This window comes from Arvicola amphibius, chromosome 7 (assembly GCF_903992535.2).
Source record: "Arvicola amphibius chromosome 7, mArvAmp1.2, whole genome shotgun sequence".
Lineage (NCBI taxonomy): Eukaryota > Metazoa > Chordata > Mammalia > Rodentia > Cricetidae > Arvicola > Arvicola amphibius.
Window position 1 is genome coordinate 93,626,020 of NC_052053.1, and position 24,900 is coordinate 93,650,919.

Below are 24,900 nucleotides of genomic sequence, written 5' to 3' on the forward strand. Positions count from 1 at the left end.
AAAGAACAAATCCACCAGGTCAGGCTGGAAGTGTTCAGATGATGTGCTGGGCTAATTACTTTTGGCTTTCAGGTTCTTAGAACATCTGCTGTCATTGCTTTTCCATGGGTTAAAACATCACATAAAGTAGTTATGGGCTGGACTGTTCTGTGTATGTTCAGACCCTAACCCAAGTACCAATCCTGCTTGACTGGTGTGTGTGCTCAAAGGATGTGAAGACAGCCAGCTGCAACCCAAGAAGAGGCCTCAGAGGAAACCCTGGCTGACACCTTACTCTCTGACTCTTCCCAGAACTGGCGGGGGAAGAAACGGCTACTTAAGGCACCCAGACTGTGGCCTTTTGTCATGGAGCCCTGGCAAACTGAGCAATAATCAGAATCTTGTTTCACTGGCTTCAGAAGTCTGATTTGGTTTGATTAGTAACTAAACAAATACTTATTTTAAAGTTTGTCGTAACTTCCATTCCAGGGAGGAGGGGTGGCCTGGAGAGGTGGTTCAGCAGTTAAGAACACTGCTAGCTCTTCCAGAGGTCCTGAGTTCAATTCCCAATGCACAACTGTCTGCAACTGTAGTCCCATGGGATTGGATGCCCTCTTCTGGTGTGCAGATGTACATGCAGACAAAAATCCATATATGTAAAATACACAATTCTTAAAAAAAAAAGTTGCAGGGCCCAGGAGAGGAGGTTTCCATGAAAATGAGACAGAAGGCAGAAAACTGAGGCTAGGTTAATAATTCCCAAAACATTCTCACTGTGCCGTTAAGAGCTCTGTTCTCCTTCGGTTAGGAAAAAGCAGTGGTGGTATTGGGAAAATTTTTAAAAAGAAAAAAAAAATCAATGAAGGGAATCTTGGCATTCTGATTTGCAAATTAAGAGAGTAGTGGGAGAGGTAGAGGCAGGCGGATCTCTGTGAATTCGAGGCCAGCCTGGTCTACAAAGTGAGTTTCAGGACAGCCGGGGCTACACAGAGAAATCCTGTCTTGAAAAACAAAGGAGAGGGCAAGGGAGAAGAGGAGGTCTGACTTCTCAGCTTTAATTCTAAGAATATTCTGCGTTCTCTGATATCTACTTGCCACCAGGTCGCGGCAGTATACAAAATCAAAGGCCACCTTCACATAGTTTACAGTCTAGCGAACAAAGACTAAGGAAACAAGCAAAATATAAGTGGAACGAAATATTAGTACCTGCAAAGAAGAAGAGAACGAGAAAGGGAACAAACCAAAACTGGAAACAGCCTATCACCCAATACCAAAAGAGAATAAGGCGCGAGCACTAATAAGAACTAGCCAGGTGAAGGAGCCACCTTGGCGCCTGCGCAGGAGACGTCCGGCAGACCCAGGCTCGCCGCGTCTCGGAAGCGCATGCTCTAGAGCGCGCGTCCGGCACCGGAAGCGGTTGGTCCCCGAGAGTTGATGGAGGAGATTCGAGGTGAAAGGGGAAAGCACGTGTTGAAATATGGTCCGGGGAGCTCGTTTAACACCAGAAGAGCTGTGGCGACTGCCGCGGGCCTGCCTGGAGGAGCGCGGGGGCCCCCAGAAGGAGGGGCCTCGGGAGCGGCGGGGCGGGTGGACTGCGCAGGCGCGAGCTTCCTGCACGGGAAGCTGGACTGTCTAGACCCTGGGACTGTAGTAATCAGAATGCTTATTAAACATTCACCCCGTTTGCCAACGGCCGCTAAGTTCATTGTCTTAGAAAGCAAACGTAGCCCCAGTTTGCCCAGGCTTAAAAACGCCAGCCCTGCCACCACCTCTGCTGTTATCGTTTATGAAGAAGGAAGTGAGACCTTTAATGACCTAGACTCTTAGGGTTTGTTTGTACTTGCAAGAAAACTTGAAATCAGTTCAGACAACCCCATACCATACATCATTATTGTTGCCATGTTCTGTTCTGGGGATATATAGAGACCGAGCGTATGAGCACAAAAGAATATTAGTAATCAGGACTTTTCAGCTAACTATCAAGCAACAGCAGGATTTAAACAGCAAATGGTAGAAAACTTACAGGCAAAGGAATTTCCCTGCTTTATCCCCCACGCCGCGCCCTCCCCGCCTCTCCTCAGAAAGTAATTGTGACAATCGTAATCGCTTACTACCTGTCTCTCCTTGATATGTTTCTTAATTCTGTCCCGTTGTCTCACTTTCTTACTTACAGTGTCTTAGCACACCAAAGTTTTTCTAAAAGCCATGGATATTGTGTAATGTATAAGCGTTATGAAACAAGCTTGGATCTTTTTCATGAATAATTTCTAGCTAACGTTTCTTAGCTGAATTTAATTTCGGCATCTGTTTTTAGTGAAGTGCTTAGAATTTTGAATAGTGTCTTTACGGGTCAACATCAAGTATAATTATGGTTTCTCTTTAGGGCATTCACTTTAGGAACAGGGAAAATTATAAAATTATGAGTGCTTCTTTGGAATTGAGGTCCATTATACCAGGCATGAGTTTTATGTGCTGTCTAGAAATTAGAAGTATACTTCTTTTTCATATTTTGGTTTAATATTTTATTTTCCTCAAACAGTAGTTCTTCATAATACTCGAGAGAAGTCAGTAATGCTATGTAACCGAAGTTTGATAGGGTTTGTGTGTTCTTTGTTTTCCTTTTTTTCATAGGTGATTATTTCCAGTCAGAGAAGGAAGCCCGTGTCTGGCATTCTCTCCACATGTCTCCCTGCCATGATCAAGTGCTTGTCAGATGAAGTCCAAGCCAAATTGCGTTCCGGTTTGGCCATAACCTCCTTGGGCCAGTGTGTCGAGGAGCTTATCCTCAACAGTATTGATGCTGAAGCAAAATGTGTGGCCGTCAGGGTGAATATGGAAACCTTCCAAGTTCAAGTGATAGACAATGGATTTGGGATGACGGGTGATGAGATAGAGAGGGCGGGAGACCGGTATTTTACTAGCAAATGCAGCTCAGTACAGGACTTGGAGAACCCAAAGTTCCATGGTTTCCGAGGAGAGGCCTTGGCAAGTATAGCCGACATGGCGAGTGCCGTGGAAATTTCATCCAAGAAGAGCATGGCCATGAAGACCTTTGTGAAGATGTTTCAGAACGGGAAAGCCCTAAACGCTTGTGAAGCTGATCTGACTAGACCCAGCGTGGGGACCACAGTAACCGTGTATAACCTGTTCTCCCAGTTCCCCGTGAGGAGGAAGAGCATGGATCCTAGACTAGAGTTTGAGAAGGTCAGGCAGCGGGTAGAAGCCATCTCCCTCATGCACCCTTCTGTCTCTTTCTCTTTGAGGAATGATGTTTCTGGTACCATGGTTCTCCAGCTCCCCAAAACCAAAGACATATGTTCTCGGTTTTGTCAAATTTATGGATTGGGCAAGTCTCAAAAGTTAAGAGAAGTACATTTTAAATATAAGGAGTTTGAGTTTGGTGGCTACATTAGCTCTGAAGCGCACTACAATAAGAATATGCAGTTTTTGTTTGTGAACAGAAGATTAGTTTTAAGGACAAAGTTGCATAAACTCATTGACTTTTTATTAAGAAAAGAAAGTACTATATGTAGGCCAAAGAATGGCTCTGCCAATAGGCAAATGAATTCAAGTCCTCGGCACCGTTCTGCCCCCGAACTCCATGGGATATATGTCATCAATGTACAGTGCCAGTGCTGTGAATATGACGTGTGCATGGAGCCCGCCAAAACTCTGATCGAGTTTCAGAACTGGGATACCCTGTTGGTTTGTATTCAGGAAGGAGTGAAAAGGTTTTTAAAGCGAGAAAACCTGTTTGTAGAGTTATCAGGTGAAGCTATTAAGGGATTTAACGAAGACAACGATTTTAGTTTGTTTGGTGCTACTCTGCAGACACACGCATCCGCTCGTGAGAAGTGTGACCAGAGCAGTTTCCAGGAAGCGTGCACTAATATTTTGGATTCCTATGAAATGTTGAATTTGCAGTCGAAAGCTGTGAAAAGAACGGCTACTATAGAGAGTAGAAACACACAGAATTCTGGGGATTCAGAAGCCATCAGAAAACAGACAATTGATTCGTTGCACAGTTGTGAAACAGACGGCCTGGGCCGTAGTGAAATGATAGAGTCACCATCACACAGCCAAGACAGCGCTCACTTAGCGTCAAGGGTGTTGGGAGGAGAGGGAGAAAACGAGAAACATCAGAAATCTTTCTTGGAACAAAGGACTTCAGAAAGTCTACATGGAACTAGCCCAAAAATGGTTTCAAGCCCTGTTCGGACACATCATCTCTTTGAGGAGAGTGAGGCAGATGTAGAAATACAGAAAATAAGTCCTGTCGTTAATGTCATGGCTGCCAACGTTCCCCCAAACAGTAGGATTCCGAGCCTACTGGAGAAACATAAAGATGCTACTGAAGCGGGGTACCAACCTCTGCCTTTTGAGACAACAGCATTTAGAGTCCAGGGTACACAGAGAAAGAAGGAAAAAAGAGAAAAAGAGCCGAGTGGTCATGGAAGAGTAAATGTTTTTAGATATGGAGAGGTTAAGTTATGCTCCACTGGCTTTATAACTCATGTGGTACAGAATGTGCACACTAAATCAAGTGAAACAGAGCATTCATTTAAAAATTATGTCCGACCCGGTCCTGTAAGTGCCCAAGAGACATTTGGAAACAGAGCACACCACGCACTCGAGACTCCAGACACCGATTTAACAAGCACTTTAAGTACAGAATCTGCTCAACTGCTCCACAAAAAATTGTGCAGGACAAACACAGGTTATGGGCCAGAGAACAACCCAGTAGCAGCGGATGAGAGCTTGGCTCTTTTTCAGGAAGGTGGTACAGGACCACACACAGGTTGCTTTTTGCCTGACGCACCCTCCTTCCCAGGGTGCAGATATGCTTCAAATGGTAGTAAGAAAACAGAGAAAACAATGCATCCCTCCAGACGCTCAGGCCGTAGGAAGCTAAGCTTGCGTTCACAAGTAGGGTCTTTAGAGAGATTTAAGAGGCAGTATGGGAAGGTTAACAGTTCTCTAGATACAGAAGAGGAAAATAACACCGAAGTCAGGACCCATGGTGATGCTCAGGTTGAACCTGACATTCTACTAAATGACAAGAGCCACTTAGATATGTCTGATGGTGGTAAGATCACTGCCGTGGAGCACTGTGACACCTGTCAACCAGTAAGTCACATCCTGCACTCAGAAAAGTCTCCATTTTCCAAAGAAGCTTGCTTAGAACAGATGCCTCACTTGAGAGAAAGTCCTATTACTCTGGCAGAATTCTCTCCCTTTAACAGAAAACCTTCTAATGTTGAGAAGTCCACTGAGTCACTTGCTTCGAAATTATCCAGACGGAAAGGTTCTGAAAAGGAGCTTCGAACAATGGAGATGACAGGCCATATTAGTGAACTTCCAGATTCGGATTCCAGTCAGACAGACAGTAGCCGGGGCACTAGGTTAGACTTACCTTTCTGTGAATTATTTAACAATAAACATGAAAAAATAAAGAGTGGCATGCTTCTAATACCAGATTCTGCCACGCAGGATAATTCCATCCACAACAGTGCAGAGCGTTCTAACAATGTAATGGACGACACAGAGAACCCAGAAACTCTTCTGCCGTTACCCAGCAGTGATTCTAAAGCCAGTAAGGATTCAGATGTTCTCATCAGATCTTCAGAGCAACATACAGGAACTACTGAGTCTCCCAGTAGAATGATCACGAGTCAGGTAGAAGTTACTACTGCCAGCCAAGATGGAATTTCTTCCCAGAATGATGAGTCTAAAACAAGATCTTGTTCCGAAAATGAAGAATCTAATTCATATCCTATGAGTTGGCAACAGCATTTTGATGTAACGCTGGGAAGAATGGTTTACATCAACAGAACAACCGGGCTAAGCACGTTCATCGCTCCCACGGAAGACGTTCAGACTGCTTGCACCAGAGACCTGACAACTGTGGCTGTGGATGTCCTACTTGAGAATGGTAAGTATGAAGAAGAATAATGGCCAAAGAGCAATACAATTGTTCACAGAGGTGGCCAGCAGACAGCCTTGGAAAGCCACGTTGTATTGTTCTGTTGTTTGGGGTTGGGAATATTGAGACAGGGTCTTGCTGTGTAGCTCAGGCTGGCCTCAAACTCTGTAGCCAAGTTGGTCTTGAACTCATGCTAGGTCCTGCTTCCAAATGCTAGAATTAAAAGTATGTACTACAAAGCCGGGCGGTGGTGGCGCACGCCTTTAATCCCAGCACTCGGGAGGCAGAGGCAGGCGGATCTCTGTGAGTTCGAGACCAGCCTGGTCTACAAGAGCTAGTTCCAGGACAGGCTCCAAAGCTACAGAGAAACCCTGTCTCGAAAAAACCAAAAAAAAAAAAAAAAAAAAAAAAAAAAAAAAAAAAAAAGTATGTACTACAACACCTGACTTCTGTCCAGTTTTAAAACCTAAACTGTGTTTAAGGCTTCCGGAGATTCTTGAGGTTTACCAATATTTAAATGAGAGAATGCTATGATGACTGATAAAGAATGTAAAGGCTCCGACATGCGTCTGAGATGTGTGTGTGGAAGGGGACGGATGGATGTCATTTTAATAAAATTGTGCCCACAGTACTTACCTACCCTGCTTTCCCTTTCTTCCCAAATATACTTCTAGAAATTTGTCTTTAGGGACATGACTGCTTCTGTCTGTGGCTGCCAGCCTAAGGTTGGGAAAATTCTTATTGTAAGTTCCCAATAAGATATATAGGTCAGTGCAGTGGGATTTTGTGAGCTTCCCCTGGAAAGTAGGAGTTAGCCAAACATTTTTCAAAATGTAGGCTAGATAGGTGCCTTCATAATTATATTTATCAAATGTACTTTATTATAATATATTTACCAATTCACTTGATTAATTTCTAATACAAGAAGTTGATAATAATATGGCTTTCAGGTCACACCACAAAGCAACACCAGAGCCTGGTCTAGGACTCTGGGTTCTCAGGTTTCAGGCAACATTAAAAGTGACATTGTTTTGGCAGTGTGTTGAGAGCCAGATGTTGGGAGCCGGTGAAGCTGATTTCCATCTGGCTGTAATCTCGGCTTTCACTAGTAGGATAAACATTAAATATGCATCCTTGTGAAAAAGTCTCGCATGCTGTAAAAGAATGTAAATTGTATGAATATAATTGCAAATTACAATGTCTCCATAGGATAAATATTTCTTGTTGGAGGCTCTGATGTTAAATAAATCCTTTAGTTTTAAATGTTTTTCAATTTTTTTCCTTATGGGAAAAAATCACTGTTGTAACTTCTAGAGAATTTCATAGGAGGAGAAAACCCTTTATTTTCAGTAATGCTCTTGAGACTATCCAGTTGCTCTTAAGGCACCTTTATGTGCTTTCCAGTCTAGGTCATATGTACTGGTTTGTATGTGCTGAATGCTTATCAGAGAGGAACATCTAAGGTGCCGGAACATCTAAGGTGCCGGTACCTCATCTTCCTGAAATGGAACTGCTTCTGATACAGCGCCAAAAAAATAATTGGATTATGTTCAAGTGTGGGGTGGTTGTTGCCAAAAGAAAGGAGGGGGATCTTAGCTGCCACACTTAACATAAACATCTGCTCCTGTTAAGTAGATGTAGATGTTGAAACTACTTCAGTGCACCACACCATCTGGATTACCGTGTCTTGTGAACTTTTGAGAGGCGCGTTAAGTCAGGTTCCAAATGAAAATTAATTTTGCTATCAAGACAGGTTCATTGAAAAAAATGGCACCTCACACCCTCCATTCACATGGAGTCGGCTCTTTACAGCGGGGTATTAGGGCATGACTGGCACACGTGGGAATGTAGATGTGTAACGAGTTACTAAGAGAAACGTTAAAGCTCTACCAACTTTAGCACTTGGGAGGTGGAGGCAGGAAAATCAGGAACTGAAGGCAGTCAGTTTCTCTCTCTTTTGTTTTTTAATTTTGATTTTTTGTTTTTTTGAGACAGGATTTCTCTGTGTAGCCCTGGCTGTCCTGGAACTTGGTCTGCAGACCAGGCTGGCCTTGAGCTCAGAGATCTGCCTGCTTCTGCCTCCCAGGTGCTGGGATTAAAGCTGTACCAACACTGCCCAGGCCTCAGTCTCTTATTATGAATTATACAACTTTACTTCAACTAATCTCTTGCTTTAGTTTTTGTCAAACAGGCTTGTCTTTTTCAATAGCTCTGTTACGTGTTTCCCCCCTCCTTTTTATTTTATTTTTATTTTATGTATTGAATGTTTTTGCCTGTATGTAGTCTGTGTACCATGTTCATGCCTCGTGCCCATGGAGGCAGAAGAGGGCATCAAAATCCATGGAACTTGAGTTACAGATGGCTGTGAGCCACTGTGTGGGTTCTGGGAACTGAACTCAGGTCCTCTGGAAATGCAGCTGGTACTCCTAACCACTGAGCCAATTTTTCAGGCTTTTCAAAACTGTCTCTTTAGAATTGTTTCTAAGACTCAAATCTGCTGTTCCTCCAGATGGTTAGCATTTAGACTGGTATTTGAATAGGGTACCTTTCATCCACTCATTCATCTCTTTTAAAAGATTTATTTATTTATATTGTGAGTGTCTGTCTCCATGTATGCCTGCATGCCAGAAGAGGGCATCAGATCCCATTTTAGATGGTTGTGAGCCACCATGTGGTTGCTGGGAATTGAACTCAGGACCTCTGGAAGAGCAGCCAGTGCTCTTAACCGCTGAGCCGTCTCCAGCTCTGCCAGGTGTTCATCTCTGCACAGGTTCATCCAGTGCTTGTTGTCTGTCACAGTGTGGTAGGTGTTCTCACACTGAGGCTCATCTGACTTCTCAGCATTTATTAGGGATATTAGGGATAGCTACATAATGCAATGCAATCATGGTCATAGTAGGGCCACAGGTTGTGGGTAAGACACTTAAAAGTTGGGCATTTGTAAAGGCTACAGCAGGTTGTGGGTGATCATGAAGTACAAGGGTGTGTCTGACAAGACTTTTCTGAATAAGTATACCTTGTACGGTATTTAGTGGCACCCCAACCTTTATCTGCTGGATTCCAGTAGCTGCATCATTTACTCGAGATATGACCATGGAAAATGTCTGAAGACAATGCCTAGTATGTCCCTGCAGCCTGCACATTGCACCATTGAAAGTCATATCTATGATAAACAGATGATGTGTTAATGTAAATAAGTTAGCAAATAATTTCATTGAAAATTCTGATTTTCCATGTAGTATTTAGTAGTCTGCCTTCTGTCTTCATTTAGTTTGTAGAGAAAGATTTTACATAATTTTTATAGTTTGTATGTTGAGTTCAAATTTGTAGGTTTTTCTTTTTTTTTTTTTTGTTTAGGGGTTCAGTACAGGTGCCATCCCTTTAGAAGCGATCTTATTCTTCCTTTCCTTCCGAGATCTCAGGAGGAGAGGATTATGCTGAGACAAAAGGCGAGAGGTGAGAGCAAATGCCAGAGGCTGTGTGTGGAGACACTCTGTCCTGCTCAGTGCGGAAGACTAAGCAGGGTCTTTCTGAAGCGTGGTTGGCACCAGCTGTGCCTCGGGAGCCAGAATTCCCCACGGCTCTGTTGAGCAGCAGAGCTAAGTGATTCGGTGCATGCATGTAGATCAGAAATTGCTTTTCCAGACTGGCGGTTGGTGCTGGATGATTATGCATAGGCTATGGTGTCTGAGACTGGGGACACGTTTCTTATTTTTAAAGATTGAATTTCTCCATATTACAGTACTTTGATCTTTGTAAAATTCTTTGGAAAAAAACTAAAGAAACCTATTATTTTTGTTTTTGTTCTTTCTTAAAGTCACTTAAGTATATTTTTATCAAAAGGCAACAAGAAAAATGGAACTATAGTTTTTTTTCTGTACACGCACTTGGAAATATTCTTCTTTTGTTTTAAGACTTACTTAGTTTTATTTTGTGTATGGATGTTTCGACAGCATGCATATCTGTGCACCATGTGTATCCAATGCCCTTGGCAAGAGGAGGGCATCAGATTCTCTGAACTAGAGTTACAGATGGTTATGAGCCTCCGTGTGGGTACCAGGAACCAGACCTGGGTCTTCTGCTAGAGCAGCAGGCCCTTTTCACCTCTGAGCCATCTCTCCAGGCCCCTGGAGCATTGGTATAGACCAGCAGTTTTTGACCTATAGGTTGCAACCCCTTGGGTTGCATATCAGGTATTTAAATTACATATACAGCAGTAGCAAAATTATAGTTATAAAGTAGCAATGGAATACTTTTATGGTTGGAGTCACCACCACATGAGGAATTGTATTAAAGGATCGTAGCATTATGAAGGTTGAGAACCACTCTTCTACTAGACAGTTTGCAGAAGAGCTGTCTCAGAAGGTGCAATCATAATACTAGTTTAAAAAATAGCACCAGGGACAGAAAAGATGGCTCAGTGGTTAAGAGCACTGGCTATTCTTCCAGAGATCCTGAGTTTAATTCCCAGGAACCACATGGTGGCTCATAACCATCTAAAATAAGATCTGGCACCCTTTCTAGCCTACATGCATACATGCAGGCAAAATACTGTATTCAAAATAAATAAATATATCTAAGAAAAAGTAGTACCAAGCTGGGCAGTGGTGGTGCACGCCTTTAATCTCAGCACTCAGGAGGCAGAGGCACGTGAGTCTTTGTGACTCACTTTGGAGTCTAGTTTGAGGCTAGCCTGGTCTGCATAGTGAGTTCTAGGCCAGCCAGAGCTACATGGTAAGACCTCTGCAAAACCAAAGAAGTAACATCAAAACGAATATAGGGACACAGTAGAGGCTCTGACTGTTGGTGGAGTGTGGGGATAATGTGTCTACTCTTTGTCTGGAGGCCGTAGCTCAGTAGGAGAGGACACTCTTTTCTGAGTTCTTGATGGCAGCTGTCTGTCCCCTTTGCCGTAGATTCTGTGGATGCTGCTGTTGTCCGTGAATCACTTCAGTCCTTGTTTTCAGACTGGCACAACCCAGTGTTTGCCCGGCACCCAGAGGTGGGTCTGTAGTACTTTTTCTTTGCCTGTTTATAAATTTGAACTTCATTTAAGCTGGATATGGGCATGCATGAGTATATGAATTTGTAATTATGAATGGAAAGTAGGCAGATTTCTAGATGATATACTCAGAAGTTAGTGCTTAGTGTAGAAAGAATAAACCTGTATTTTGGAAGGTGAAGAATTTTGGATTAAGCGTGTATATTCAGTGTGAAGCGAGGGTATTTATCGGCTTGCAGGGCCATTTCTCCGTGGGGACAGGCCTGTGTGGCCTGCCCTGTTCTCTCTTTGATGCGCTGTCACAGCCTGCACTCAGTGTGCTAATGAGCATGGATAGTAGACGAGCACTGGACTACTGCTTCTTCACTTAAGCTGTCTTTAAGGACTTAATCATGGGGCATAAACAAACTGTTCTGAAATGATTCTAGGTTTTGTCAGTGTTTCTAAAAAAATTGTTAGACAACTTATTCTTATCTGTAAACTTAAACTTATCTATAGGTTTCCTACATTCATCCTATTTCTAGTAGGATATATGAAAATCCTTGTTTGGTTTTGGTTTTATTTTATTTTTTTTTGCAGTGCTGGGAATTGAAACGAGAGCCTTGCATATGCTAAGCAGTACTCTGTCACTCACCTGTATATTCCAAGCCCCCCCCCCAAAAAATGTGTATTTTCAAGGACTTTGAAATCATTGGTAAAACAGTTCCACAGACATTAAAAATTAAATTGTGTTTTTACTGCGTCTTCCTAGGTTGCTGTTGATGTCAGCAGTGGCCAGGCTGAAAGCTTAGCGGTTAAAATCCACAACGTGCTATATCCCTATCGCTTCACCAAAGAGATGATCCATTCAATGCAGGTAAATCAGCACCAAAATCCATGCAGTGATTAAGCTAGACTAACTTTAGTGAAAATGAGTTGTTGTTGTTTTTTTTTTTTTAATGAGTGAAACTGTATTAGTCAAGCATGCTGCTGTATTGGGCTTCTCTAGAGGAACGGAACTGATAGACTGATTGATGGAAGTGGCTCACGGGCTCTGGTCCAGCTAGTCCAGCAATGTCTGCCTACCAACTGAAGGTCCAAGAAGCCAGTCGTTGTTCAGTCCACAAGCCTGGATGTCTCAGCTGATCTTCAGTTTACACAGGAATCCCAAAGAAGTAGGCTCTGTTGCCAGTGAAGGAGTGGATTTACCATCGAGAGTGAGGGCAAGACAGCAGAGAGCCAGCTTCCTTCTTCCATGACCTTTATATAGGCTGCCAGCAGGGGGTGTGGCCTAGACTAAAGGAGGAGCTTCCTGCCTCAAAAGATCTGGATTAAAGATGTATCTTCTCACCTCAAAAAGTCTGAATTAAAAGTGGGTCCTCCCACTTTAAATAATTTAATTAAGAAAAAAATCCCCCATAGGTATATCAGACTCTTGGGTTCTAGTTAATTCTAGATGTAGTCAAGTTGACAACCAAGAATAGCCATCACACGTGTGTTTGTTTTTAATATGACTGGAATCTTAAAATAATCATAATAATAATAGTTAATAATATTACTAATAATTATTATTTTTAGTTTTTTTGAGAGAGGGTTTCTGCATAGCCCTGGTTGCCCTGGCACTTGCTCTGTAGACCAGGCTGGCCTCAGACTCACAGAGATCCGCCTGCCTCTGCCTCCCGAGTGCTGGGATTAAAGGCATGTGCTGCTACTGCACTGCTAGAACCTTGAATTTTTATCATCAGGATAAAAAATGCAAAAAAAATTCAGTAGCAAAGAAGAATATTCTGAATAGTGCATGCGAGTAGGTCTTCAGGGGATGAATTGTGCCAAGGAGGTTGAACAGTTCTGCAGTTCTGTATTTGGATCTTATATTTTATAACTATATGACAAATGCCAACAAATTATCTATAAATCAACATTGCCCTTACCTGAGCAGAATCCTCACTTTTGAATGACCCTCCCTGTGTGAAGCTGCAAAGGTTAAGGAAGCTGTAGAGTGGGAAGTTCGTTAACAAAAGGGGCACCCCTGTCACCTCTACTTTTCTGCCCAGAACGAGACCTCTGGGGAGGAGGAGCCTGGACAGAGGGGAAGCTCCCCAGTCTGAAGCTGGTGGTGGCTTTTACTTCTGCTCTTAGACTAACTCTTTTCAAAATGGCTTTCCTGGCTTTCACAGTTGAAGATTTGTATTTTATGCAGTGCATGATGGCGCACACCTTTAATCCCAGCACTCGGGAGGCAGAGGCAGGGGGATCTCTGTGAGACGGAGGCCAGCCTGGTCTACAGAGAGTTCCAAGTCAGGCAGGGCTACACATTAAGACAGTGTCTTTAAAAAGAGAAATAAATTAATTTAGTTCTGTTCATTAGTAGTCTCTGGTCATATGTGTTCCTGAGAGTCTCTCTGCTGGAAACATTGCAGAGGTACTCTGACCTTGCCAGCTAGCGTTCTTCCTGTCCCAACCTGGCCTCCCTACCCACCCTTTCACCCCATCTCAGAACTGTCTCACCATCAGCAGCCCCTTAACCAGTGTTTTAGAACAAGTCTTTGTTGTGTGTCTTGGGAGCGAGCTCACATATGTGTCAGAGAGCAGCTTGCAGGAGTCAGCTCTCACCTGCATGTGATCCCAAAGGCGAAACTCTGGTAAGGGCACTTTCACCCATGGGGCCTTCTAGCCGGCTCCTCGCCTAGGTCTCAGCTGTGGGTGTTAGCATGTAAAGGGTTAGCTTAGCTCTTGATGCAGGTAAGCCTTGGCTAATTGTTATTGTCACGTTGTTTGTCTGAATGAATGGCAGGTTCTCCAGCAAGTGGATAACAAGTTCATTGCCTGCCTAATGAGCACGAAGATGGGGGAGAGTGGCAAAGCAGGTAAGCACGGGGTTTGCTTCAGTTAATAAGCCGTCTGGGGTTCTGGTCACTGTCTTTTACAGTACTTGGGGGTACTCTTGTTGTGGGATATGACAACTTGTTTGGGATCAACAACTTGAAATTGTTGTAATTTCAGTGATTTAAACAGATAAAGGGAAACTGACCTAAAGTAAGAGACAGGTTTTTAGGTAGATGGACTTTAAGTACATTGACACACATAAGAGGCATATTAAGATTTTGGTCTTTTGAGGTGTAGCCCAGGATTGCCTCACACTCATGGAATCCTGATGCCTCAGACTGACTGCTGGGATTGCAGGCCTGTGCCACACCACATCCGGCTAATTAAACTGCTAATAGCAGTCACCGTGGAAATGAAAAGAGGGTGGGCAAAGGGGGAAGTTCATCTTCCACTTCCTTAAAATGTCTTACGTTGTGACTTTTTTGCATGAGAGAGAGAGAGAGAGAGAGAGAGAGAGAGAGAGAGAGAGACAGACAGACAGACAGACAGACAGACGGACGGACAGACAGACAAGACAGACATGGGGAGGCCAGGGGTAACTTCGGGTGCCTTCCTCCAGTACTTCCCACCCTACCTTTTGAGACAAGGTTTCTTGTAAACCTGGGGCCTACTGTTCTGCTAGAGTGGCTGTCCAGCAACAACCCTGCCTCATATGCCTGTCTCTACCTTCCCCATTGTTGCAGCTGTAAGTGTGGCCCACCACACTCAGGCTTTTATGTAGATGCTCGGGATCCAAATTCCATCTTCATGCTGCACAGCGAGTATTTGTTTTACCGCTGAGCTCCCCAGCCTCCCTCTGTAATGACTGTGTGTACACAAAGGTGCTCACCTATACGCATGGAAGTTAAAGGGTAAGCTTGGGTGTCACATTCAGGAATGCCATCCATCTCCTTTGAGACAGGATTTCCTATTCACCCGGAGGTCAGCAGTTAGGCTAGACTGGCTGGCCACTGAGCCCCAGGCCTCTTCTTGTCTTCTCCTCTCCAGTTTTGAGATTGCAAGTGTGCACCACTGTCAGGCCTTTTTACATGGATTCTAAGGATCTAACTCAAGCCCTGGTGCTGTAAGGCGGGTGCTTTACCCGCTGACCCATTCCTTCCACCCCCACCCTCCGCTCCAGCTCCGTTTACAGTCTTCTCATCAAAAGTAATCAGTTTATGTAAGTTTATATGGTGTGTTCTGCTAGGTTTGTCAAGAGTTACACAGAATCAGGAAGCTGAAGATCTGTTTGGCTCAGTGGTTAAGAGCACTGGTTTTTCTTCCAGAGGACCTGGGTTAGACTCTCAGCATCACATGGTGGCTTACAGAGCTGTCTGTAACTCAGGTATCAGGGGATCTGACTCCCTCTCCTGGCCTCCTCAATCACCAGGCATGCATGCGGTCATAGATGTATGGCTAGGCAGAACGCTCAGATACATAAAATTAAAAAAAAAATATACAGAATCAGGTAGTGACTTGCTTAAACAATAGTTCTTACATAAATTATTCAACAAATACTGTTTGAATGCCTTTTGTTTGCTAGGGACTGTACCAGGCCCTCGGGGTACATTGATAGGAAAAAATAGATGGGAGAAATAGATACAAACACATAAAATTTTAAGGTAGCTCTTAGGGAAAAGTAGAAGATGGTGTAAAAACTGATACTGAGAGATTTGATTTTGCCAGGGAGGTCAGCAGACAGTTCTTGGTAAAATGAGACTGAAGTATGAACATGTCAAGGAAGACAGTGAGCAAGTAACTTGTAATTTCCTCCTTGTTAGGTGATAGCAGAAGAGTAGGCGTGGAGATAGAGCTGGGAAGAAGCCGTAGCCAGGTATTGAATGTGTTTCAGGCTTCGCTCTGTCCCACCCAGCACTGGCTGGAAACAGTTGGATGTTTCCTGGTCTTTGTCTTTGGAATGCTGCATGTCATACCATGTCCTGTTTTAGGAGGACTCTTCTAGTACAGTTTGGAGAATGGACTGAGTTTGGGTGGAGTTCTGGGCACTCCAAAGAGACAATTGGGAAGAGAACTGCAGCATCTAAGAAGTGGCTACTAGGATCATGGTAGACGAAGGCGAAGTAAAAGCATTAGGGCTATGTGGTGCCCTGTGCATATAATCCCGTACTCAGAAGACAAGGCAGGAAGACTGGTGCCAGGCTAGATAGTGTAGCCTGGGCTACCACGTGTGACCTCACCTCCGGTATAACAAACAGAAAAATGTGGATGCGTCAGGAAAGCAGGAGATAAGGTCAACAGGACTTGGTGATGGATGGTTATGGGAGAGGGATATATCAAAGGTAACTCCTAGCTTTCTGACCTCCATGGCCAAGTGGATGATGTTGCAAGACCAAGAGGTGGAGCAGGCTGGGAGGATGAAAATCACCAGTTTAGTCTAAATTCCCTTTGAAATGTTCACAAGGAGGCGCGGGAATGTGTTTGGCTAGCGCAGGTGTGGGCTAGAGTGTTCTGACCTGGTGATATAGATTCGAGTTGTCAGCGCAGGGTCAGTTATTGGTGGTTGAGTTTTATCACCTAGAAATGTGGAGAGTGGAGAGAAGCCCTGAATCTAGAACAAGTCAACCTGTAACAGCTGAGACGAAAGGCAGCCCAGCAGAAGAGGAGAAGGAACAACTAGAGAAACGAAGAAAATAGAAGGCTGTCTTGCCCAGGACCTCGTACCGTCTGCTGCTGTGGTGTTTGCTAAGGGAGGCCTGTTCAGTTGTGTGACAGTGGAGACGTTGGCACCGAGGGCCGTCTGGAGAGCTGGGGCGCAAGCCATTGCTGCTCATGAGGACTGTAAAGAAGGACTAGAAATCTGAGACCTGGGAGGGAGAGACCGGCAGCGAGTGAGGAGGCTGTCTTTGATTTGGGTTCTGAGCACAGTCAGTTGTCTGCCTGTGTCTGTGGTCTTGTGTTACTCAGTCTCAGTTACCCACAGTCAACCAAGGTCAGATTATTATGTGGAAAATTCCAGAAAAAAGCAACTGGCAAGTCTTAAGTTTCACGCTGCTCTATGAGTAGCATGACGTCATCTCGTATCGTCTTACTGTGGTCCACCCAAGCTGCAAATGACTCCTGTGTATCCGTGCTGTGTATTCTTTTTTTTTTTGTTTTTTTTGTTTTTGTTTTTGTTTTTGTTTTTGTTTTTTCGAGACAGGGTTTCCCTGTAGTTTCTAGAGCCTGTCCTGGAGCTAGCTCTTGTAGACCAAGCTGGCCTCGAACTCAGAGATCCGCCTGCCTCTGCCTCCCGAGTGCTGGGATTAAAGGCGTGCGCCACCGCCGCCCGGCCCCGTGCTGTGTATTCTAGCTGTACATTACTCTGTAGCTGCAGACAGTACCACATATTGAAAGAAACCTTATTCTATTTAGTAATGGTACCGGCCACAATAGAAATGACGTTAGCAGTTTTATTCCGGCACACCGTTAGAGCTGTATTTACCTTTTATTTATTTATCTTTACAGTGCTGGGCATGCTACATACCCCCAGCCCTGCTCTATTTTTTTTATTATTGTGAATTTCTTACTGTATGTAACTTACCAGTTCAACTTTATCATGGATTATAGATTTAGAAAAAAACAGATTTTGTTCAGGGCTTGGTCCAGAAGTTGGCGTTCTCCTTCTACCAGGTGGATCCTGAAGACAGAACTCAGGCCTTGATGCTTGGCAACAAGTACCTGTACCTTTCTGTGTAGATGCCATGATGAAATACTTCCCTTCGTTTTCTAACCTAAAAATAATTGGTATAATAAATTAACTAATAAAAATTAATTTCAAAAGCTGGGTGTGCTGGCATGCACTTATAATCCCAGTGCTGCAGAGGCAGAGACAGGTGGATCCCTGGGGCGCACAGGCCAGCGAAACTCATCCTTGATAATCTCCAAGCATGTGAGAGAGCCCTCTCAGAAAAGATGATTGGTGTAGAACAACACCTGAGATTGACCTCGGCTTGTACACACAGGGAAAAAAGAAAGTCTGTTTGTGGAGTGTTTATTGCGGTGTTGCTTAATTGGCGGAATGCTTACGTATCAGGCAGGAGGATCAGAGGTTCAATGTCATCTTCACTACATAGTAGTCTGCAGCCAGCCTGGGATACAATGAATCCTGTCTCAACAATAAAAAGTAAATTGTCTGTTTTCTTTACTTGAAACCTTAGGCTTTCCTGCTGGGAATTTGAGAGTATCTCCCCTAGTTTCATTCTGTAGCCATGACAACATATCCTGACATAAAGCAATGCAAGGAAGAAAGTTTATTTTAGCTCACAACTTCATAGTACATTCCATCACTGAGAAGAAGCCAGACAGGAATTTGAAGAAGCTAGTCACATCACACCCATAGTCTGGAGGAGAGAGGTTTGCACGGGCTTGCCACCTTCTTGGCTTGCGTTATCTGCTCTTTCAGTTTGCGCCACAAACCCAGGGCATGGTGTCTCATACTTCCAGGCACCTTTATCAAAATCGTCCTCTACGTACATGCCCACCGGCCAGCCTGTTCTAGAAAGCTCTCTGTGATTTACATTGTGTCGAGTTGACAATCAAGGCTATCACAGCATCGTGGGAGAATGTTTAATCTTTTAATAGAAATAAGAAAAAGACATTTTCTATTTTGATCAAATTCAAGAGAAGAGCTTTTGTGTCAATATGATTAATAACAATAAGCTACAATCTATTGGTCCAAAATAATACAAATGCAGCTTTTGAAAGGTATAATAATGTCACGGAAAATTGTCCTGTCCCTGAGGTTTCCCTGTAGGTTTGACTTCTAAAATCTTTGTTCCCTTGCTTGTCCTTGAAATTCTGAAGTCCTGCTCTTAAAAGTGAAGCCTGTGGGGGTGGAGAGACAGACAGCTCAGTGGTTAATTGAGCCACACAGCTCCTCAAGAATTCTCCATGTTGTGGTTTCTGATTTTAGTTTTTATGAGTTTTCTATGTGTGTGAATGTATGTGTCTCAGCGTCTGTATTTGTTTCTGCTGATTTTTCTTTGGCTCCTTTTTTTTTGCTTATTCTGTTTGGTTTGTCTTTATTTTTCCTCCTCCTCATTTTAGATGCCTATTTTCATTGTAATGAGAGAATGAAAGAAATGGTGTGGGTCTGGCTGGGTGTGTAAATGGGGAGGATATGGGAGGTGTGGGGGATGGGAAGCCATAATACAAATATATTGTATGAAAAAAGTATATTTTCAGTAAAAAGCATTTCTTCTATCATTAATAAAACGAAAACAAAAAAAAAAAAAAAAGAATTCTATCTCCAGCACCCCATCAGGGGCTCACCGCCAAGGGAACGCAACACGTGTGGCCTCTCTGAGCCCTGAAACAAGTGTTCTTAACTGATAAACCACCTCTTTGGCCCTCATAAAAAAAAATTTAGTTGCAGGACAGGCTCCAAAGCTACAGAGAAACCCTGTCTCAAAAAACAAAACAAAAACAAAACATTTTTAAAAAGTGGGGCCAGTAGGCAAGATCATCTGGGAGTTAGTTAGAATTGCAGAAATTCCCCGCTGTTGACCTCTTGATCAGATTCTGCATTGAATATGCTCCCAGGTGACAGGCTCACCCAGAATAGTGTGGGAAGCCCCAGCCTAAAACAGTTACAGTTGCAGCCTGTGAGTAGACACAGTGACAGTCTGTTTCTCTGCAGCCAGGGAAGTAATGGCTTTTACATCCTTACATGGTTAGGAAAAAAACAAAAGACTTCTTGACATAGCCACATCATACGCAGTTGCTTCAGTGTCCATAAATAAAGTTTTATTGGAACATAGCTATAGTGGCACAGATTGTGGCTGCTTTGACTCAAAATGAATAGTTGAGAAGTTGTGACAGAATCCATCTGGCCTAAAAAGCATAAAATATTTTCTTTCTGCCTCTTTGTAAAAAAAAAAAAAAAAAAAAAAAAAATCCCTGGCTTCTGATCTAAAGTGTACAAGTATGCTCTTGAGTTTCAGAGTGGCTTACAAATCAAGATCCATTGATTATAATATATACATTGCATTTTCTAATAATTCCTCATTGTGGTAAAGTTGAATTAATAAAGCTAAATCTGTATTGAATACATTTAAAAATGTAACTTTCTTTTCTAAATGAAATACTGATGAATTAAAGAGTTTTTTTAAACCAGGAATGAATTTGTTAATTTATTGATAATCTCAAGGGTTTTTTTTTTTTAATATAAAGTGTAATTGAGTTGGGTGTGAATGCACACACCTTTAGTCCTAACACCTGGGAGGCAGAGGCAGGTGGATCTCTGTGAAGTCAAGGCCACCCTGGTCTACACAGGAAGTTCTAACCAGTTAGCGCTATATATATAGCAAGACCCTGTCTCAAAAAATAAAAAAGTACAATTGTATCTACTCAGTGTATCTTATGTTTATGCCACACTTTATGATTCCTTTAATCTGAGATTGGAAACGCCAGTAACCATGGATGGTTTTGTAGGTGGAAACCTGCTCGTCTTGGTGGATCAGCACGCTGCCCATGAGCGAGTTCGTTTGGAGCAGCTCATTACTGGTAAGTGTCTGTCTGCAGCTGGAGATTCCAGACTCCTGGCACAGTTAATATGGCTAGAGGAGCTTCCTCACTGGGACGTGTGCGGAGGAATGCATTGTGCGTTTGAAAAATTCGGCTGAAATCACCCAGTCTGGAAACCAGTGGGAAGACTGGTTTGCTTTGCCAACTCAAACATGTGGGTCTGACTGACTTGGTCAGAGGCACATCTCCTATGTATTTGTTCTCCGCCCAGACTTACCGAGGGACTGGGCTGTTTTATATGACTCCTAGCACAAAGGGATGCTCTCCAGTGGATACCTGTGAGCTCTCATTGGGCCTTCCCCACAGTCCACCAAGCCCCATATAATACTTTTATTTTAAAATCTTGTTTATTTGGGTGCAAGTAGTGTGATCAAATTGATCTAATTCTGAAAGAAACAGAAGGAGATATAATAAAGCATGCCCTACACCCTTGTCTTTCATTTTATCTTGGGCAGCTAGTATCAGTGCTATCTAAATGTATCTTTCCAAAGTGCCTGTGCTTTTTGATTTGTTGTTTGTTTTTGAGATAGGGTTTCTCCAGGTAGATGTTTCATGAACTGAAATGGCAATAATGTCACTGCCATTTTCTTTGCCCTTATAAAATGAAGACCCCCTCCCCCATAAAAACAGCCATAAGTGTATTTTTCCAGGTGATGCAGTGTATGCCTTTAATCCCAACACTTGACAGGCAAAGGCCAGTCTGGTCTGCAGAGTTCTAGGACAGCCAGGGCTGTTAGACAGAGAATCCCTGTCTTGAAAAACAAACAAATGAAGTCCCAAGAGTTCAGAAAGATACAGTCAAAACAGTGATAGAAAAGATACTTAGTTTGAGGAAGGATTTACAGTTTGAGCTCCCCTTGCTCACTTGGTGAGTGAAAGACAGTGGGTTTCGCAGCAGCTGGAGGTAGTTGCTGATCTTGTTTGGCAACTAGCAAATCAGGCATTTTGTTTCTTTGACTAAATAGCAAGCTGATTTGCTGCTGATTTTGTGGTAATTTCGCACAGACCTATCTTCATGGTGAGCATGTGTTAAGCTGCTGGAAACCCTTTACACTGAGTCCTTATCTTAGATTTTGGAGTCACAGACAGTTGTGAGCTGCCATGTGGGTGCTGGGAATTGAACGCAGGTCCTCCAGAAAAGCAGTCAGTGTTCTTAACTGCTGAGCCATCTATCCAGCCCCGAGCTGTTGGCTTTAAGAAGGCTGGCAACCACAAGAAATGAACTGGCTGTGCAAAATTGTGAGATTTTTGCATACAAAATTGTCAGAGGAAGAAAGGGAGATCAGGAGACCCTATCTTACCATGGCTTACTCAAGACCATAACAATTATTAAAGTGGTTGGCTGTGGTGTAACTGTTAAGGGTTGTGGCAAAGAATCTCAGGCTAAGGATGTCATCAAAGTAAACTTGAAATGCAAGAAATGAATAAATAAAAAATTTGGCTCATTAGAAACAAACTTAGGGGTCAGTGAGACAGCTCAACTGGCAAACACTTGCTATGCAGGCTGACAGCCCCAGTTCAGTCCCATCACCCGCAATAATGAGGGAAGAGAGAAAACTGACTCCCAAAAAGTTGTCCTCTGATATCCACGTGTGTAGAGGGCCCTGGCTTGTGTGGAGCCCCCTGCCTTACACCCACATCACACCACACGCATACACAATCGTAAATGAGACTGGAGAGATAGCTTGGAAGTTAAAAGCACTGGCTGCTCTTGCAGAGAATCCAGGTTTAATTCCCAGCACAACATGGCAGCTCACAACTATCTGTAACTTCATTTCCACAGGTTCTAATGCTCTCTCCTGGCCTCTGTGGGCACCAGGCACACACATGGTACACAGACATACATGTGGGCAAAACATCCATACACATAATTTTTTTTTTTGAGACAGGGTTTCTCTGTGTAACTTTGGAACCTGTCCTGGAACTCACTCTGTAGAGCAAGCTGGCCTTGAACTCACAGAGATCCACCTACCTCTGCTTCCCAAAAGCTGAGATTAAAGGCATGAGCTGCCACAACCTGGCCTACATAATTTTTTAATGAAATAATAATAATTTTCTTAAATTCACACCCAAGCTTATTTTCTGTATCATTTGTGAATAATACTGGCAAATTCTTTTCAAAGACTGAGAAACCTTTCAGAAGGAGCCAAGAAACCCTCTTGACTTGACTTGCAGACATTATGCCACATTATGTGGCTCTGTACTGATACCACACAAATTAACAATGGGAACACTGCCTTGTTCATTGGGATGTAAGGGCTTAGTCTTCTATTTCTTATTTGAAAAACCGCTAAAATGAGTAAAATGTCTGAATATCCCTTAGTTTACTACTAGAATCCAAAGTGTAGCCCGAACACTGAGCACAGTACTTAGTTGGAGAGAACTTTTACCGTGGCCTTTCCTCTCCGGGCATCCTCTAACTGAATGTACCGGTCTTTGTTCTCGTTCGTCTCCCTTCCAATAGACTCCTACGAGAAGCAGCCTCCACAAAGCTCTGGTCGGAAGAAACTACTGTCATCCACAATAATTCCTCCACTAGCGATCACAGTATCAGAGGAGCAAAGGAGACTCTTACGGTCAGTAACACCTCGAGGGCACGATGCTGGGAGTATAAAAGCTTTACAATAAGTTTTTAGATTTCTGCATAAATAGTCCATATTTTTCAGAAAAGGAAACTGGGACAAAAATAGTGGATGGCTCAGCCAAGGTCTTAACAGTTAGCTGAGGAGCAGGCACTCGAAGCCTGTCTTCTGACCCCGGTGCCATTCTTCCCTCTGCAGCACAGCTATTGAGTACAGGATAGAATTTCCCTGATAATTTTTTCCAGCAGTTGACTTAGAACACTCTTCTTATTTCTTGGAACAGCCAAGTGTTTACGCTGTGCTGTTTCTGAGAGCAAAGTAGGGTAGTAATTGCTTCCATTCTTGTGTCTTGGTTCATTGTAGATTCTTCATTACCATAATCTTATTAGGAAGAAGCCAAGTACTGTGACGCAAGGGTGGGGCGGCCTGGAGCAGTGACTAGAGAGGTCATTTTCCCACTTCTGGGCAGTGTCACTTAGCGGCTAGGAAAAGACTGTCAGTTCATTTCAGGTTTGGATGTGCACTGCTACTAATAGAGCTTTTTCCCCTAGAGGAAAATTCCCTTATTTACTGCCACCAAGACACCCCCAGGCGGGACTTCTCAGTTCTTGGGGCTGTTAATTACCTCTTTCTTTTATGATTCAAAACATTTGCAGAGCTTTTCTTTGAGCCAAATTTCTTTAAGTGGGAGCAGTAAATTAGTTCTTTAGTGGAGAATGAAAGTTTAGGAATAAGATTTGGAAGCAAATTGGTTCTCTCAATAGAAAAACAGAAGGATGGGTGTGTGCTGGATTTATTCCAGGACCTCAGAAGATGCCTGAAAATGGCAATACTGAGCCCTGTGTATATATTATTTTCCCTATAGATTACTACCTTATACCATGGCTAATCTGCTTGTCCTGTAACATTGCCACATTGTACCATGATCAGTCTTCCTTTTTTAATGCTTTGGATCACTACTAATGTGTTCTGGGGACATTATTGAAATAAAATAAGGGTTACTTGAGAATAACACCTACAGTACTAGGCTGGAGAGACGGTTCAGTATCTTAAGAGCACTGGCTGCTTTTGCACAGGACCCAGCTTTGGGTCCTAGCAACCACATGAAGTCTCACAGCCGACTGTAACTTTGGTTCCAGAGGATCCGACGCTCTCTTCTGGACTCCACGGGTGCCTCGCAAGCATGTGGTACACATGCATGTAGGCTAATATTCATACACATGAGATACAAATATAATAGATAAATCTCTTTTTTAAAAATGTGATAGTGGAGTAGACATCCGATAGCTGCATGGTGAACAGGCATGTGGCATCTAGGGGAATATGCTGGACACAGGGTGTGCCAATGGGACAAGCTGAGATTTGATCATACTCTCAGAGCAGCAATTTAAATTTTACGGCTGCAGATGCATATGCTTAGCATGTGCAAGGCCCCAGTGCAGTCCCCAAAATAAAGAAAAAAGAAGTTTACTTCTGGAATTTTCCTTTTTTTTTTTTTTTTTGGATCCTGGTCAGCCACAAGTAACTGAATTCCTAGAAAGTGTAACTGTGGATGAGAATTACTGTAATTGAAGAGGAAATTTGATAATGAAATCCTAAACACATATAAGGAAAACAATACAGCTTCCAAAGGTCATGGACGCCTCTGCAAACTACCGAGTTTTGGAACTAGCACTGAAGCGAGGGAAGTCACGCTCTTCCATCTGCGCCTGTCTCTTTAGGTCTTACCACAAATATTTGGAAGATCTGGGACTGGAATTGATGTTTCCAGATGCCAGTGATTCTTTGATCCTTGTGGGGAAAGTGCCACTCTGCTTTGTAGAGAGGGAGGCCAGTGAGCTCCGAAGAGGAAGGTCTCCTGTGACTAAGAGCATCGTGGAGGTGAGATGCATCGTCCAGTGCCTGGGAAGTAGCCGAACACCACTGACGCCAGTGTGCATCCTTAGCCAACACCCATTTGGCTTACGTTCAGTGTGCCAGGTGCTAGAAGTTAAGATGAATTACTGAGTTAGCTCACAGAGAGGAGGTGGACACTTAGTATAACA

At 43.3% G+C, this 24,900-nt stretch overlaps 1 protein-coding gene across 2 annotated transcripts in view; it reads left to right on the forward strand.

The window, feature by feature from the left end:
• Nucleotides 1–1,349: 1,349 nt before the first annotated feature.
• The window catches only part of Mlh3 (mutL homolog 3), a 33,332-nt gene continuing 9,781 nt past the window's right edge, over nucleotides 1,350–24,900 (forward strand). The window contains exons 1-9 of one of the 2 annotated variants that reach the window (XM_038337636.1): nucleotides 1,350–1,429; nucleotides 2,611–5,911; nucleotides 9,260–9,358; nucleotides 10,819–10,904; nucleotides 11,656–11,760; nucleotides 13,678–13,750; nucleotides 20,181–20,252; nucleotides 22,738–22,849; nucleotides 24,577–24,736. In XM_038337636.1, the coding sequence (XP_038193564.1) occupies nucleotides 2,674–5,911; nucleotides 9,260–9,358; nucleotides 10,819–10,904; nucleotides 11,656–11,760; nucleotides 13,678–13,750; nucleotides 20,181–20,252; nucleotides 22,738–22,849; nucleotides 24,577–24,736 (3,945 nt within the window). In that variant the 5' untranslated portion in view covers nucleotides 1,350–1,429; nucleotides 2,611–2,673. The remainder of the gene's footprint in view (nucleotides 1,430–2,610; nucleotides 5,912–9,259; nucleotides 9,359–10,818; nucleotides 10,905–11,655; nucleotides 11,761–13,677; nucleotides 13,751–20,180; nucleotides 20,253–22,737; nucleotides 22,850–24,576; nucleotides 24,737–24,900) is intronic. The other variant, XM_038337637.1, reaches the window with a different exon arrangement.